The sequence below is a fragment of the Microcaecilia unicolor genome, chromosome 2 (assembly GCF_901765095.1).
Source record: "Microcaecilia unicolor chromosome 2, aMicUni1.1, whole genome shotgun sequence".
Taxonomy (NCBI): Eukaryota; Metazoa; Chordata; class Amphibia; order Gymnophiona; family Siphonopidae; genus Microcaecilia; species Microcaecilia unicolor.
Genome location: NC_044032.1, coordinates 373948995 through 373963410, shown reverse-complemented (window position 1 = coordinate 373963410; position 14416 = coordinate 373948995). Strand labels below are relative to the sequence as shown.

The 14416-nt window shown below is 42.8% G+C and overlaps 1 protein-coding gene across 1 annotated transcript in view; it reads right to left on the bottom strand.

Moving 5' to 3' along the window:
• Positions 1–14416, bottom strand: part of ADGRL3 (adhesion G protein-coupled receptor L3) — a 1077673-nt gene that overhangs the window by 226172 nt on the left and 837085 nt on the right. The window contains 3 exon segments of the mRNA XM_030194565.1: positions 1450–1626; positions 2940–3148; positions 9533–9655. Coding sequence (XP_030050425.1) covers positions 1450–1626; positions 2940–3148; positions 9533–9655 — 509 coding nt within the window.

The following is a 14416-nucleotide window of genomic DNA, read 5'->3' as shown; positions in this document are numbered from 1 at the left end:
TTAAGGCACTGCCTATCCAAGTGGAACAGCTTAAGACTTTTTATAGAATGGACCACACATAGGCAGTCCTTTATTTCTAATATTCTTTGGCTATTGTTTTGGGTGAGTGAAAATGGCGACAATCTCCGCTTACTGGCTTCAGCCCATGGGCTAGATAGGTTCATCCTGTCTCCTGTTTTCATCTAACCTCCACGTTCCTCCCCCCCCCCTTCCCACCCTGTTACCTTTTTTTTCCCCCATATTCAGTAAAATCCTCTTCACCCCGGCTGCAGCCACGGCAGCACTAATGAAAAGCCTGCACCGGCCCTTCCCTCTTATCCATCCTACCCCCTTCTGATGCAACTTCCTGTTTGGGACGGGTCAGAGTGGGAAGGCCCAGTGCAGGCGGCAGGCAACTTTTCAGTAGCACGTGGCTGCAGGAGCAAAAAGGATTTTACTGAAAAATAAATGAAGAAAAAAAAAAGGAACAGGGTGGGAAGGGGAGGGAAGAGAGCCAATGGAGGAGGGGAGGTGTGACATCATAGACTTGGCGCTTGGCGCCCTTTAATGCTGGCGCCTTGGACCAGAGCCTCATCTCATCCATAGGCACAATTGGCCCTGGTCAACAGATCGGTGAATCACGGCGGGCCCCCCTGAACTCTTTGGGCCTGAGGCACGGGCCTACTTGGCCTATCCTTTAATCCGGCCCTGACTGCACCCTCGTGCTTGATAGCTGACGTGCCTCAGTCACAGAATATCATGCATGGGAGATAGTGTGCCTGCACAGTCGTCCTGGAAGTTGATGTGACGTCAGATGCTGCCTTGCATCTGATTGGGCCCGAACTTCCAGTCACAGCTCAGCTGTTTTTGGGACTGTAAGTTCGGTTCCAATCAGCTGCAAGCCCTGAGGAGGAGAAGCAGAGGTAAGGTAAAATACTTTCTTAACTTGTACTTCATTACTAAGTACAAAAGTACAGCTTATTTGTAACTAGTTACGAGTATTGGAAAAAAATGTAACTCGTTACAAGAAAAAAGTACTGACAATTGTACTTAAGTATTGTAACGAAGTACAAGTACTTCATTACTACCCATCTCTGGTACAGGGTACCATGTTTTTTTAGCTGCAGCTCTGTCTACTATGTACGCATTTATAAATCAGCCAGGCGACTTGGTCAAGTGAAGATTTGTACTTCTCTATTCACCTTCCCAGGACAATGAATGCCATCTTCAAATCATGTCAAGTTTCCATCTGGCTCAGGGACTGAAATCTGATGCTGGGAATAAAAAATTGGTGTACTGTATGAGAATGTATAGTGCTTGCTACCAATTCATGGCCTAGCCCAGTCAGGGTATTCTTGACCCTCAGTAAATTAATTAAAATATGTTTTACAAAATGATCCAGGTCTCTAGGATAAATCACAAGCATCAATTAAGTTCAGTAGCACACAGACAAGGAGCCACAGTCCTTACCTTTACTTCCACATGTGCCATCAGGACTGCAAAGTTGGTTAGGTGATTGCACGAACATGTGGTATGTGTTTTGTTTGTTGTAAGGAGACGACAGCCTTGTGTTGACCAATACCCTGTCATCGTCCGTTTTGAATAACTCCAGAATGAACAGTTAGGGTTGAAATTGTCTTCTGTCTGCTAAAAGCAAGAAATAATAATGATCATAATGATACAAGCCATTATTGTTGGTCTTCATACATCCCCAACATGTACCAGCTTGCCCCAAGTTACTCCACTGTCTCGTTATTTTTTTGTTTCCACAACTCAAAGCAGTATTTTTTTTTAAGTCTAACACTACTTGAGTTATCCATGAATTGTTAGATTATGACTGATCTCTGATCAAATGCCAAATAAATTATCAATCCTTGATTACATGGATTCTTAAATACCAAATCTATATAGCTGATTGGCTGACTAGCATAATAATTGGCATGAATTTAAATTTACATGCGGGCGCTGGGATCCATGCATAAATTTTATACGTGGATCCAAAAAGGGGGCATGATCATGAGAGGGCATGGGCAGAACAGGGGCATTCCTGGAATTTGCATGCCGTGTAACAGAAAAAGGGAAATTCGCATCTAATTTAGGTAAGAGAATATACCCCAGGTTTCAGTTGGTGTAAATCCTCGTGCCCAATCCTGGTGCTAAACGGTATTCTATAAATGGTACACAACTCTGAGCGTTGTTTATAGATATAATTTTTATCAGTGCTGATTTTTCAGCGCCATATATGGAATTTAGTCCTATATGATAACTGGCGCAATGGCTGGCAAAAAATTTGCCAAAATAGGTGCTCCTTGACTTCTCACAATGATGTATCTACTATGGTTATCATTTAATATCATTTAATACCGTTGTGTAACTAATTAATAACAACAGTGACACAGAAAATATTTCCTACCAACCTTCTTACCCTTCATGCTCTTCCCCAACTTTTCCTTTATTGCTCCACCGCCTTACCTATCCCTATCCTTTCTCTCATACCTCTTCTATCCCATTTACTCCTTGTTCATTTGTCCTATCCCATACCTCCTTTGTTGATTCTGATACTACAAATTGTATTCTCTTGTTACTATGTAAGCCGCATTGAGCCTGCGATGAGCGGGAAAGCACGGGGTACAAATGTAATAAATAATGTAAAGTTTTTGTTTGCTGTTTGTTCAGTTATGAAACTTTGTGAAGGACTCAGCTTGGAGTAGTTTTACATTCCCTCTTTTCCTTTTTTGTTCTTCCTTTGAATTTTGTAATGGTGTTCCTTTTTTATGAATTAGTTTTCTACTTAAACCGCTCTATTGTGCCATAGAAAAGGTGGTATATCAAACAAAACAAGCCATAAACCATTCCATTCATTTGGGCGACTGTATGATGTTGTGTAGGTATAACTTTCCCATTGTTAATTAGGGATTTCTATGATTATGAGAAAGAAAACATGTGATATTTCCAATTACCTTGATGTGCTTGACTGTAAACACCACAGGGTCAGCCAGATACACTTTATTGCTAAATTCTTTGTACACTGCTGCAGTAATGATGGGGGAATTCACGATCACAGAGTGGTTGGTTGACATTGCTTCAGTGCCTAACTTCATACTAGCATTCTCTGTGGACAGATAGGGACCCAAATTGTTGTATAGGACAAAAGCCACTCTGATCTCACCTTTAAAAGAAAAAACAAAACAGAATAAAAGCAAAATATTAGTTAGAAACCAGTAAGAACAGTTAATATAGTTTTATGCTCTATCACTTTTTATATATGTCTATACCAGGGGTGTCCAACCTCGGCCCTCACAAGGTCAGGTTTTCAAGATTTCCACTATTAATATGCGTGAGGTCTATTTTCATACAATGGAGGAAGTGCATGCAAATAGCTCTCACGCATATTCATTGGAAAAATCCTGAAAACCTGACTGGATTCTAACCCTCGAGGACTGAAGTTGAACAACCCTGGTCTAGACAGTGCAACTTTTCTATTGTAGACAAATGGATAGCTTCACTTTCTGAGATTAATTTCATCTGTTCGTATTGTTACCGGTTCCCTGTTGTTAGCTTTCCAGTACAACTAGTACCAGAACTGCAGAAGGTAGTACTGACATGACAAGATGTACTTGAAATGTTAACTAAGGGCCTTGTTTACTAAGCTGCGCTGTAGGCGTGCAAACTTTTTAGCATGCTCTAAACATTAGCATGCGCTAACCACAGAGACACCCATATGAATATAATGGGTGTCTCTGTCACATTTGTGACTGCTTCCATGTGGGTGCTCTCCTTGCCCTCTGGTGGCCAGAACTGGTGGCTGCTATGGACTGTTTTCTGCTGTCTTCCATGTTCCAGACTTCAGTGAGTCCAGTCTGGATTTTCCGGGTTGCCAGACTTGCTCTGCTGGTTTGTCCTTGAACAGCAACCTTACTTGGATGGTGATTACTGCAGCTGAGGGTCAGCTGCTGATGGGCTTATTAGCTTCTGTGAGCCTTGCTTGCCGGGCCTTGGTATCAAAGGTTATCCATGAGTTCCTGTTGGTTTGTTGGAGTTCTTGCTCTGAAAGTTTCCTGTGTGTTGGACCCTGCCTGTTCCTGGACCTGGACTTTGACTTGCTTGCTTCCTGTGCCTTTGACCCTTTGCTGGACCTGGACTTTGACTTTGCTTTCCGCCTGCCTAAAGACTCTGGTTAGTTTATGGATTACCCGTGTTTGCTGCCTGCCCCTTTAACCTTGCTGTGCTACTGGATAATGTTTACTGTCTACTATTAAAGCTCTTCTAGTTATATTCTGTGGTTCCTGCCTGTTGTGTTCAGCACTGCTTTCTGCTTGGGTGATTTGCCTGCCGCTGCCGCTCCTCGTCAGTGGCCCAAGGGCTCACAAACCTAATTCCTGCTTTGAGAACGTGACACTCTCTATCGTTAGCACATGCTAAGAGGTTTGAACGTCTACAGCGTGTCTTAGTAAATAGTGCCCTAAATCTTTTACAAGTTTAGCTTTGAGTAATGTGATCAAAGCATCTATAGCATTGCAACATGCATTTCACCTCAGTGGCGTGTTTAAAAGGAATCTCTACAGACCATTTTCATTACACAACTATAAATTAAATAAGTACATAAGTAATGCCACACTGGGAAAAGACCAAGGGTCCATCGAGCCCAGCATCCTGTCCACAACAGCAGCCAATCCAGGCCAAGGGCACCTGGCAAGCTTCCCAAACGTACAAACATTCTATACATATTATTCCTGGAATTGTGGATTTTTCCCAAGTCCATTTAGTAGTGGTTTATGGACTTGTCCTTTAGGAAACAGTCTAACCCCTTTTTAAACTCTGCTAAGCTAACCGCCTTCACCACGTTCTCCGGCAACGAATTCCAGAGTTTAATTATGTGTTGGGTGAAGAAAATTTTTCTCCAATTTGTTTTAAATTTACCACACTGTAGTTTCATCGCATGCCCCCTAGTCATAGTATTTTTGAAAAGCGTGAACAGACGCATTTGTTGTAAAGCATCTATTCTAATGGAGCTCATACACAGACATTTTTCAGGGCCCATCAGTAAAATCAGTCTGACTCTTTTTGTCCACAATTGATTTATATACTGTAGGAATAAAGAGGTATCAAGAAAGGGCTTCATGTATTACAGAGCTGAACATGAACTTGGCCCAAAGTAAAGCCTTTCATTTTCATCAGATCTAAAGGTTTAGAAACTTTAGAGTTAAAAGACACATATTATACTTGGCTGTAGACATGCTGTACCATCAATCTCTTTGAGCATCCTTTTTATTGTTGAAAATTCTGTGTCTACCCTAAATGAAGCATCTGTGTGCCTCTAAAATTGGTGATGTTTCGTGGCACAGTATTAAATCCTTTCCTAAAACGGCAGTCTAATGAAACAAATAAACAAGTAAAAAAAAAATATCAAATTGAATATTGTGCTCTTGGGTTTGATTCCAAAATTAGAACTATTTATAGGTTTCATGTTCAACTTTTAGCAGTCTATGGGTCAAATTTCAAGTGCAGTCTAAGGAAATATCTTTGAGATGTTATCCTCTCTCTAACCTTATGTGTCACCATGAGTTCCAGTTGATTTGTGGTTACCTTGGAAAGTCTGAGAGTTGAAATAGACACACTGAAGGCCCAATGCAATCTGTTCAAAGTCAAATGCAAACTAGGTGGGTTTCAGCTTGGTTTAACTGACATTTTGAATATTCCCAGATCTGCAAGGGAAACCCAGGGGGTCCTTTTACTAAGCCGCGGTAAAAAGTAGCCTGTGGTAGTGTGGACGTGTGGTTTTGGTGCATGCTGGGCCATTTCTTACCGCAGCTGGGGAAAAAAAAGCATTTTCAATTGGGAAGTAAATGGCCGTGTGCTAAAATTAAAGGTAGCGCACGGCTATTTACTGCCTGAGCCCTTGCCAACAGTGATTGACCTAGTGGTAATGGTTCTCACGCTATTTGTGTAGTAATCATGCAGTGCGCGGTAATGTGGGTGTGCTGACAATAACCACCAGGAGCTCCCCGCAGTAGAAAATAGAACATTATTTTCTACCATGGGAAACAGCACGCGCCAACTTCAGAATTACCGCTGGATGCCCACGCTACCCCAGCACTAGTACCTATTTGGTGCATATTACCCGCACACTAGCCCCACTGCTGCTTTGTAAAAGGACCCCCCAGTGATTTTTCCCCCCAGAAAATATATATAAAAAGAAAATTCATAATATAAAAAAGGAGAGTTTTGAAAAATCTGAAGTAGATCCCGGGCAACGTTTCAAAAATCTGAAAAAATATCAGCTTTTTAAAAAGCTAAGGGCTCCTTTTATAAAGCGGCGCTACAGATTAGCTAATTCAGTTCTCATGAGCGTCTTCGCATTCAGCGCATGTTAATCGGTTGTGCTGCTTTGTACAAGGAGCCCTAAGAGTTAAGTAGCAGACATGCCATAAACTCTATTTTTGCAAGATTAACCATTAATATTGTTTCAGTACAAAAGATGGAAAATAAAGCTTCCGTTTATCCCGTTCCATAAATGTTCAGCCCCATTTTAGATAGAATGTAGAATGGGAGGGGTGGTATGTTACTGTTCTACGTTCTTTTTTAGTATGCCTATATAATACTTTTTGAACTTTATAAGAAAAGATAGAATTTAGAAATTGGAATTGACATTTCCACTTCACGATGTGCACAATTTCAGCAGTATTTTAGAAAAGGATCTGTCAGCATGGAATTCATGCCTATGTCATGGCATGTACAGCAGACACACCCATATTCCAAAGATATACAATGAAATAGTCAATGGTGGAACCTAGGCAAATTACACATTTAAAGGGGGGGGGGGAATTTATCAAGATGCCTGAGCACGCCCTATGGTAAAGCTTTGTTTTTGCTGTGGTAAGGATGTGTTAGTGCTTACTGCAGCTTAGTCAATGGACCCCTTAGAATTTAAATGTAAGGAGCCATTCACAAAGGAGGAGCATGGGCAGAGCTGGGTGGGAGCAACATTAATGCACGTAACATACAAAGTATTATGGGCCTGATATTCAGACCGCGGAACTTAGCCCGGCTAACTCCCGTAGTCAGCGCAGAGCTCGGATAGTCAATGCCGGGCTGTTTCCGGTGACCAGCATTGAATATCTGGCTTATTTGTGGCTGGTTCAAACGTAACCGGCCAAGCTAATAGTCGGTGCTGGCCAGTTTATTTTGAGCCAGACAAAAATAGGGATGATATTCACGTGGCCAAATATGACCACCAAACTTGCGCTGAAAATCGGCGATTAGTCGGTAATATCTCGCAATATAACTGGCTATCCTCTAGCCGCAAATTTTCAGCGGGTTATGGCCGGCCATGTCCTACTGAAAATTCACAGATAGCTGGTTATGGGGCATTTAACTGGCCAGGTGCTGATTCTGGGTGGTTAAACGCTTTTGACTACCAGGGGGTACGTTACGAGCTAAATTGCCACATTTAGGAGTGCCAACTTAAGCTTTCTACTAACACAGTGTAAGTGGGTTCAAATTGCACATTGATGCCAATTTACACTAGCATTCTAAAAAAGAATCTTGGTGCCCAGATTATAGAATTAGTGCTCAGCAGGTGGCATCTAGGTGCCTAAGTCATGGTACCCAGTGATAAGAATTGCTTTCGTAGTGTATTATTATGTTGCTCAGACTGTATTTAAAGAACAGAATGATTTCATTTCAAAGAAAATCTTAAATATGCAACACTATTTTCAATCGTATTCAGCATTAATGATCAATTAAAATATATCAATATATTAATGAACTCTACAGTACAGGTTTCATAGCTATTACAAACAGTGGTCGCCTCCTCTCTTTTGGATTTCAGAAGACTTGCACTTGGTTCCCTAGATGAGGTCCCATTATTGACACTCATCAGGGAAACCCAACATTAAAATGCAGGATAAAGGGTGGTGTGTGAATGAAAGCTTAAGGGAAAGGGAAATGGGACTTGATATACTGCCTTTCTGAGGTTTTTGCAACTACATTCAAAGCGGTTTACATATATTCAGGTACTTATTTTGTACCAGGGGCAATGGAGGGTTAAATGACTTGCCCAGAGTCACAAGGAGCTGCAGTGGGAATTGAACTCAGTTCCCCAAGATCAAAGTCCACTGCACTAACCACTAGGCTACTCCTCCACTTGTAAAATATTTTCATAAGCACACAGCTCACTCTGGGAAGTTCATAGAACACTAGAGGCAGCGCCAGTAGCATTCTTCCACAGTAGGTTCAGAAGGTTAATAAATTTAGGGAAAAGGTGTCTTGGCGAGGATGGAGGCTGACTGGTGAGAGAGGTAAGAGGGAGCCTGGACTGTCTGGGATGAGTTTAGATCAGGTGTGGGCAACCTGGGGCCCACAGGTCACATATTGCCAGCCAATGAATGTTATGCAGTCCATGAAACCATGGGAAGTATACACAGAAAATGACCCACACAAACGTCATTAACCATTGGAACTGTTGAATGATACAACAATAGGACAAGATTTGTTTAGCAACTGTTTAGAAAGACAGAAGTACAGAATGACAGACCATTCTAGAAATCATTTATGTTCCTTCCGTCATCACATAGAGTTTTGCTGGCAGTAAATTATATGGTACATTTGTTAATTTTCTGTGTGCAACCTCTTAGGGATAGTACTGGCATTCATGTGGCCCTCTGTGCAAAAAGGTTGCCCACCCCTGGTTCAGAGGAATGTGTTTATTGGGGGAAAGAGTCTGTGTGATGGAGAGGAGTTGTGGAGTGAGTGTGTGTTGGGGGAGATGAGCTCTGGGAGACAGTCTGAGGAATTAACAGAGAGGGGTCCTTTTACTAAGGTGCGCTGAAAAATGGCCTACAGTAGTGTAGACACGTGTTTTGGGCGCGGGCAGAAATATTTTTTAGCGCACCTACAAAAAATGCCCCTTTTTTGCCGAAAATGTACATGCGGCGAAATGAAAATTGCCACGCGTCCATTTTGGGTCTGAGACCTTACTGCAAGCCATTGACCTAGCAGTAAGGTCTCACACGGTAACTGGGCAGTAAAGGTCTACGCGCTGCCGTGCAGCAGAAAAAAAAATATTTTTCAGGTGCGCGTAGTGACGCGCGCCAAAATTGAAATTACCGCAAGAGCCACATGGTAACTGGGCAGTAACTCCAATTTGGCCCCAGAGTGTTTTTGGGAAAAGACTTTGTTTTAGTTACATGAGTCACTTTGGGCAAGGCGAATCATTGGAAATGAACCCTTAGCCCTTTGCCATGGGCATGATTTGTTCTACACTGATGTTCCTGATTTTCACACTTAAACATTTTGCCAAAAAGTGGCTTCTGCTTGACAAATAGTGAAGATTCATTAGCTAGAGTTACTCTGGGACTGACTTGACAAACACTGAACTACAGCACGCCTTCTCCATTGTTTAGACCATTAAGACTGACAATCAACAGAAGCAGAATAAGAACAACAAATTAACACCATGAACCTTCAGGCCAAGGAACCATGAGAACAAACTTGCTAGTAAATACAAATGACTGAGAAGTGTGAGTACAAACCTATAAAAAAGTGAACCTACCATTTCGACCATTCTGCCTTAGTGTATTTGCTGACAGCTGGATAGAGCTACCATGGGCCAGGTTTTGAGGAAATTTCAGGTCTTCTAAATTCACATCTGTGCTTAGCCTTGCAACTTCTAATTCTATAAGAAGAGAAGCAAAACACATATGAATTCAGGTCAATAAAGAAATCAAACTCTACAGGAAAAGGAGGGGGGGGGGCACAAAAGGGAAAATATTTCTGAAAAAAATACAACAGAAAGAAGAGAATTATTTTAGAGTTCCTTTTTGTTTAATGCTCACTTATTTTTCGATGGTATTCCCCATTAGTCAGTTCACATTTAATTAAAGTACTAGCCAATAAAAATGACTCTGCCAGGCAGCCTAAAGTACAGATATACAGTACATGAACCAAAGTAGAGTCAAAATAAAACCTGAAATTAAAATTCAAATATGACAAACCTTGGTAACAGATCTAGAGGTATCTTCTGACAGTTTTTCTTTTTATCAAATTTGGACTCCAGAATTAAAGAAGAGAAGTGCTTTATATGGTACCTCAGTGTGTTTGCTTTTTAAGGAAACCCTTCCCCAATCCTTCCCCCTCCCACAGACATAGAGGCTATCAATTATGCAGACCCTTGTGTATAGATGTCTTATTGGAAGGAGAAAATGATTCACTACAGTCTAGTATTCTGACATACTAAAACAAATCATTGAAACACCACTGGCTGCAAAGTCAGCAGAGATGAAATTCTACTTGATGGGTCATAGATATAAAACAAGTGTCACACCCCCTCAACTGAAGAAAATACAAAGATTTAAAGCTATTCTCTCTGAGATTCTAGAGCCCTATTCCAGGTGCTGTGCATATTGCAGCCCTTAATCTGTCTAGACGTTTAAGAAATCAGTGCAAGGGAGCCAGACCTTTACTTAGTAAACAGCAAGCTGGGACTCATGAAACATTTAAACTTCTGTACTACAAAGGTAAGGGTGAAGAGTGCAAAGCTTTAGCATTTGCTATGTTACAAAACTTAAATGCTTCTTTAAAGAAGTGTGATTAAGGAGGCCCTCAGCCTGGCTTGAGGGCAACTAACATGGCCGAATATCACTCCGAGGCAGGAGAGGTGGCTGGGCAACAATAGGGGATGAGGGAGGGATTTAAAGACAATAGATCAGGACAGAGCTGCTGGAAGCAGAAGAGGTAAATAAGGGCTATATGTGGCATGGCATTTTGGCAGCAGGGGCGAGAGGGCTGGGAAATTAGTGGAGTGTGAGGGAATATTTTGCTGTCCTTCCCCCATCTTCCTCTATCAATGTTCTTATGGCAGAATTGGCTTGGAGGGGAGGGTTTTCTGGGTGGAAGTCGGGGTTCAGGAGGTGGTCGCTCATAGCTGGCAGGAAGGGAGGTTAGAATGCATCTCAGAAGTGGCCTAAGGCTTGAGGTGGAACAGGGTTGAAGGGATAAGACTGGGGTATCATGTAGCTGATGTGCGACATAGCCACAAGCTAAGGGCATGACCAGGCTTTACCATGGGCCATGCTAGGAAACAGGGTGATTATCCACAGAACTGTAGAAGCTGGCAGTTAGACAGGCATGATTGCCACTGTGGTAAAAGCAGCAAGGGATGGGAAGGCAAATCTGGGTAACGTTTGAAGGATGGTGGAATTGTTGGCTACATTGGCAGTGTTCATTAGATGTTTAAATAAGGCTATGGCCAAAATGTGTGCCATCACTTGTATGTATTGGTTATGTGGTTTTTTTGTTTTTTTGTTTGTTTTGTTTTTATGGCTTAGGTAGTACAAGGCAGAAGTGCAAGTGCCTATGTTAAGAATATAGATATACCCATGCCAAATCAAAATAAGGTCAGTGGAGCACAATATCCTGACAGTGACTAGTCTGAGTAATCAAGCACCCGGCAGATCCCAAAATATAGATCTCTTATTGACAGTTCCAGGGATGAGTGATTGTTCTCCCAAGTCCACCTGGCTAATACATTTTTATGACTTTTCTTCCAGGAACTTAAAATCCTGAGGAGTCTCTCATGGAGGTCTTCCCTAAACATTTTCTAAAAATCCTAAAACATTATATAGACCAGCTTACCGTGTCTACTTTTTGTTTTTCTACTATCAAAAAAAATCTAAAACATTTGTAAGACAAGACTTCCCTTTGCTAAACTCACACTGACTCATTCCAATTAAGCTGTGTCAATCTATATGGTCATTAATTTTGGTTTTTATTATAGACTCAACCATTTTGCTCAGCTCCAACATCAGACTCAGTAGTCTACAGCTTCTTGGATTACTCTTGGAGCTCTTTTGAAAAACTGTCATTACATCAGCTACCCTCTATTCCTCAGGGATCATGGCTGGTTTGAAATATATGTTATGTTATCTGTAACCTAACAAATCTTATATATCATATTAAACCAATAGTTCAGAATGGTTTACAATATTATAAAATAATTAACAAAATACAATATCAGTTAATTAAAAATAAAGGGCCCTGTTTATTAAGCCGCGCTGTATTTGCACAAACTTTTTAATGCACTCTAATGCTAGAGAGACCCATAGGAATATAATGGGTGTCTCTATCATTAGTGCGCTCTAATGTTTAGCATGCGCTAAAAATTTGGTGCGCTTACAGTGAGGCTTAATAAACAGGGCCCAAAATGTTTAAAAAAAACAACAAAAGTAAAATAAATCATTCAACAACAAAAATAAAACCAAAATCAACAGAGACTAAAAACTTAAAGAAAAAATGCAGGGTCCTGTTTACTAAGTTGTGCTAGCATTTTTAGCATGCTCTAAAAATTAGCTTGTGCTAACACTAGAGACATCCATATGGCTAAGTAAACAGGGCCCTTATTGTCGCGCCTCACGCGCTCGCCGCGCTCTCGAGGACCTTGGCATACCTTCAGGCTTCTTCCCCGGGAGCGCGGGGTTTGTGAGTCCTTAAGGCAAAATCACCTTCCAGGTAGAAAAGAGAAAAGACTGGACCGGAACTCCGGACTGGAGTTGTACACCGGAACCCTCGGAACTGGAACGCACCGGACGGGTGCGCACTGGAGTGGGGCCCACTGGCCTGGACACGCTGGAGTGGCCCCACTGGACTGGAACATACAAGAGTGAAACCCGCTGGGCTGGAACACACACTGGAGCGGAACACACAGAACTGGAACCCCCTGGACCTAGTCTTCACCTACACTTGACTGCCTACCCCCTCGGGTTGGGCCTTCAGGTTCTGGCAGCCGGTAGGACTTACAGGAGCAGCAGGAATGAAGATCCAGGGGTGCCCCCGGGCACCCAGGCGAAGGCAAGGCAGCCAAGCAGGAACTATCCGGGTTCTGGCAGTCAGCAGGAATCAACACAATGACTAGTAAGCTGGACCCAGGCTCATAGGGACCCTGTACCCGGGCAACCCAGTCATACACAGGAACATACACAGAGCAAACTCAGGAGACTTAGAAGGCTATACACCAGCTAACAGCTAAGCTGTGCCCCAGCTAACAAGTCATGCCCTGGACCCAAACGCAGAAGACTAGCAAGGCTTGACACAGGCTACAAGCCAGCGGGGCCTAAGCTGGCTAGTCTACACTAAGAACAAACACAGTCTTGGAATCGTGGCTAGCAAGGGCGGCTAGGCTCACTCTAGGAACAAACACAATCTTGGAATAGTGGCTAGCAAGGCGGCTAGTCTAACACTAGAAACAAACACAGACTTGGAAAGGGCTAGCAGGACGGCTAGCTGACACGAGGAACAAACATGGTCTTGGAAATAGCTTAGCAGGACGGCTAGCTGACACGAGGAACAAACATAGTCTTGGAAATAGCTAACCGGACAGCTAGCTGGCATGGGGAACAATCACGGGGAACTAGCAGAGCTATGCACAGGCAACAAGCCAGACGGTGCCTAAGCTAACTAGTCAAACCTTGGAAACAAACATAGAGAACTAGTGGAGCTAAGCACAGGCAACCAGCCAGACGGTGCCTAAGCTAACTAGTCCTACCTTGGAAACAAACATAGAGAACTAGTAGAGCTATGCACAGGCAACAAGCCAGACGGTGCCTTAGCTAACTAGTCCTACCTTGGAAACAAACACAGAGAACTAGAAGAGCTAGGCACAGGCAACAAGCCAGACGGTGCCTAAGCTATCTAGTCAAACAAACATAAAACACTAGCAAGCTATACACAGGCTATAAGCTACACGGTGCCTAAGCTAGCTAGTCAAACAAACATAGAACACTAGCAAAGCTATACACAGGCTATAGGCTACACGGTGCCTAAGCTAGCTAGTCAAACAAACATAGAACACTCACACAGAGCAAACACTGACACCGGGTACAGCACTCTATACTCCAGGACCTTTGCATGAGATTAGATGAGGTGAGTAGAGGTTAGTAGATACAAAGGCAAAGGCTCTAGTCTTCAGGTGACTAATAAAGCCCATCAACACCAGAGCCACAGGTGCAGCAATCACCTTGCAACCAAACAGAGGCTTGACACTCAGAGCAGGCATCCCATAGAAAGTAACAGCGGGAGCCATCTTGGATACTGGCAGAGACGAAGAGGCGGCAGCCATCTTGGAAGAGGCAAAGCCCACACAGGTGAGGTTCAGTAGGGCAATCAGCACACAGAGCCAGAGAGAACCTAAGACAGACACAGACACAGAGACAAGCAGGAGCCAGCACAGACACTGACTCCCAGAAACAGGGTAAGTCTGAAGGGTGGCACGGCCACCAACGGGACAGTATCCCTTCCTCAAGACCCCCCTCTCGGTCTCCCGGAGGTGGTCGGGTATCCAGGGGTAACTATGATGAAACTTCCTGATAGGTCTCAAAAGCCAGACATAGATCACTGGGCTGGAAGTCACAAGGAAGATCAAAACTGGCAAACAAAAATAGAA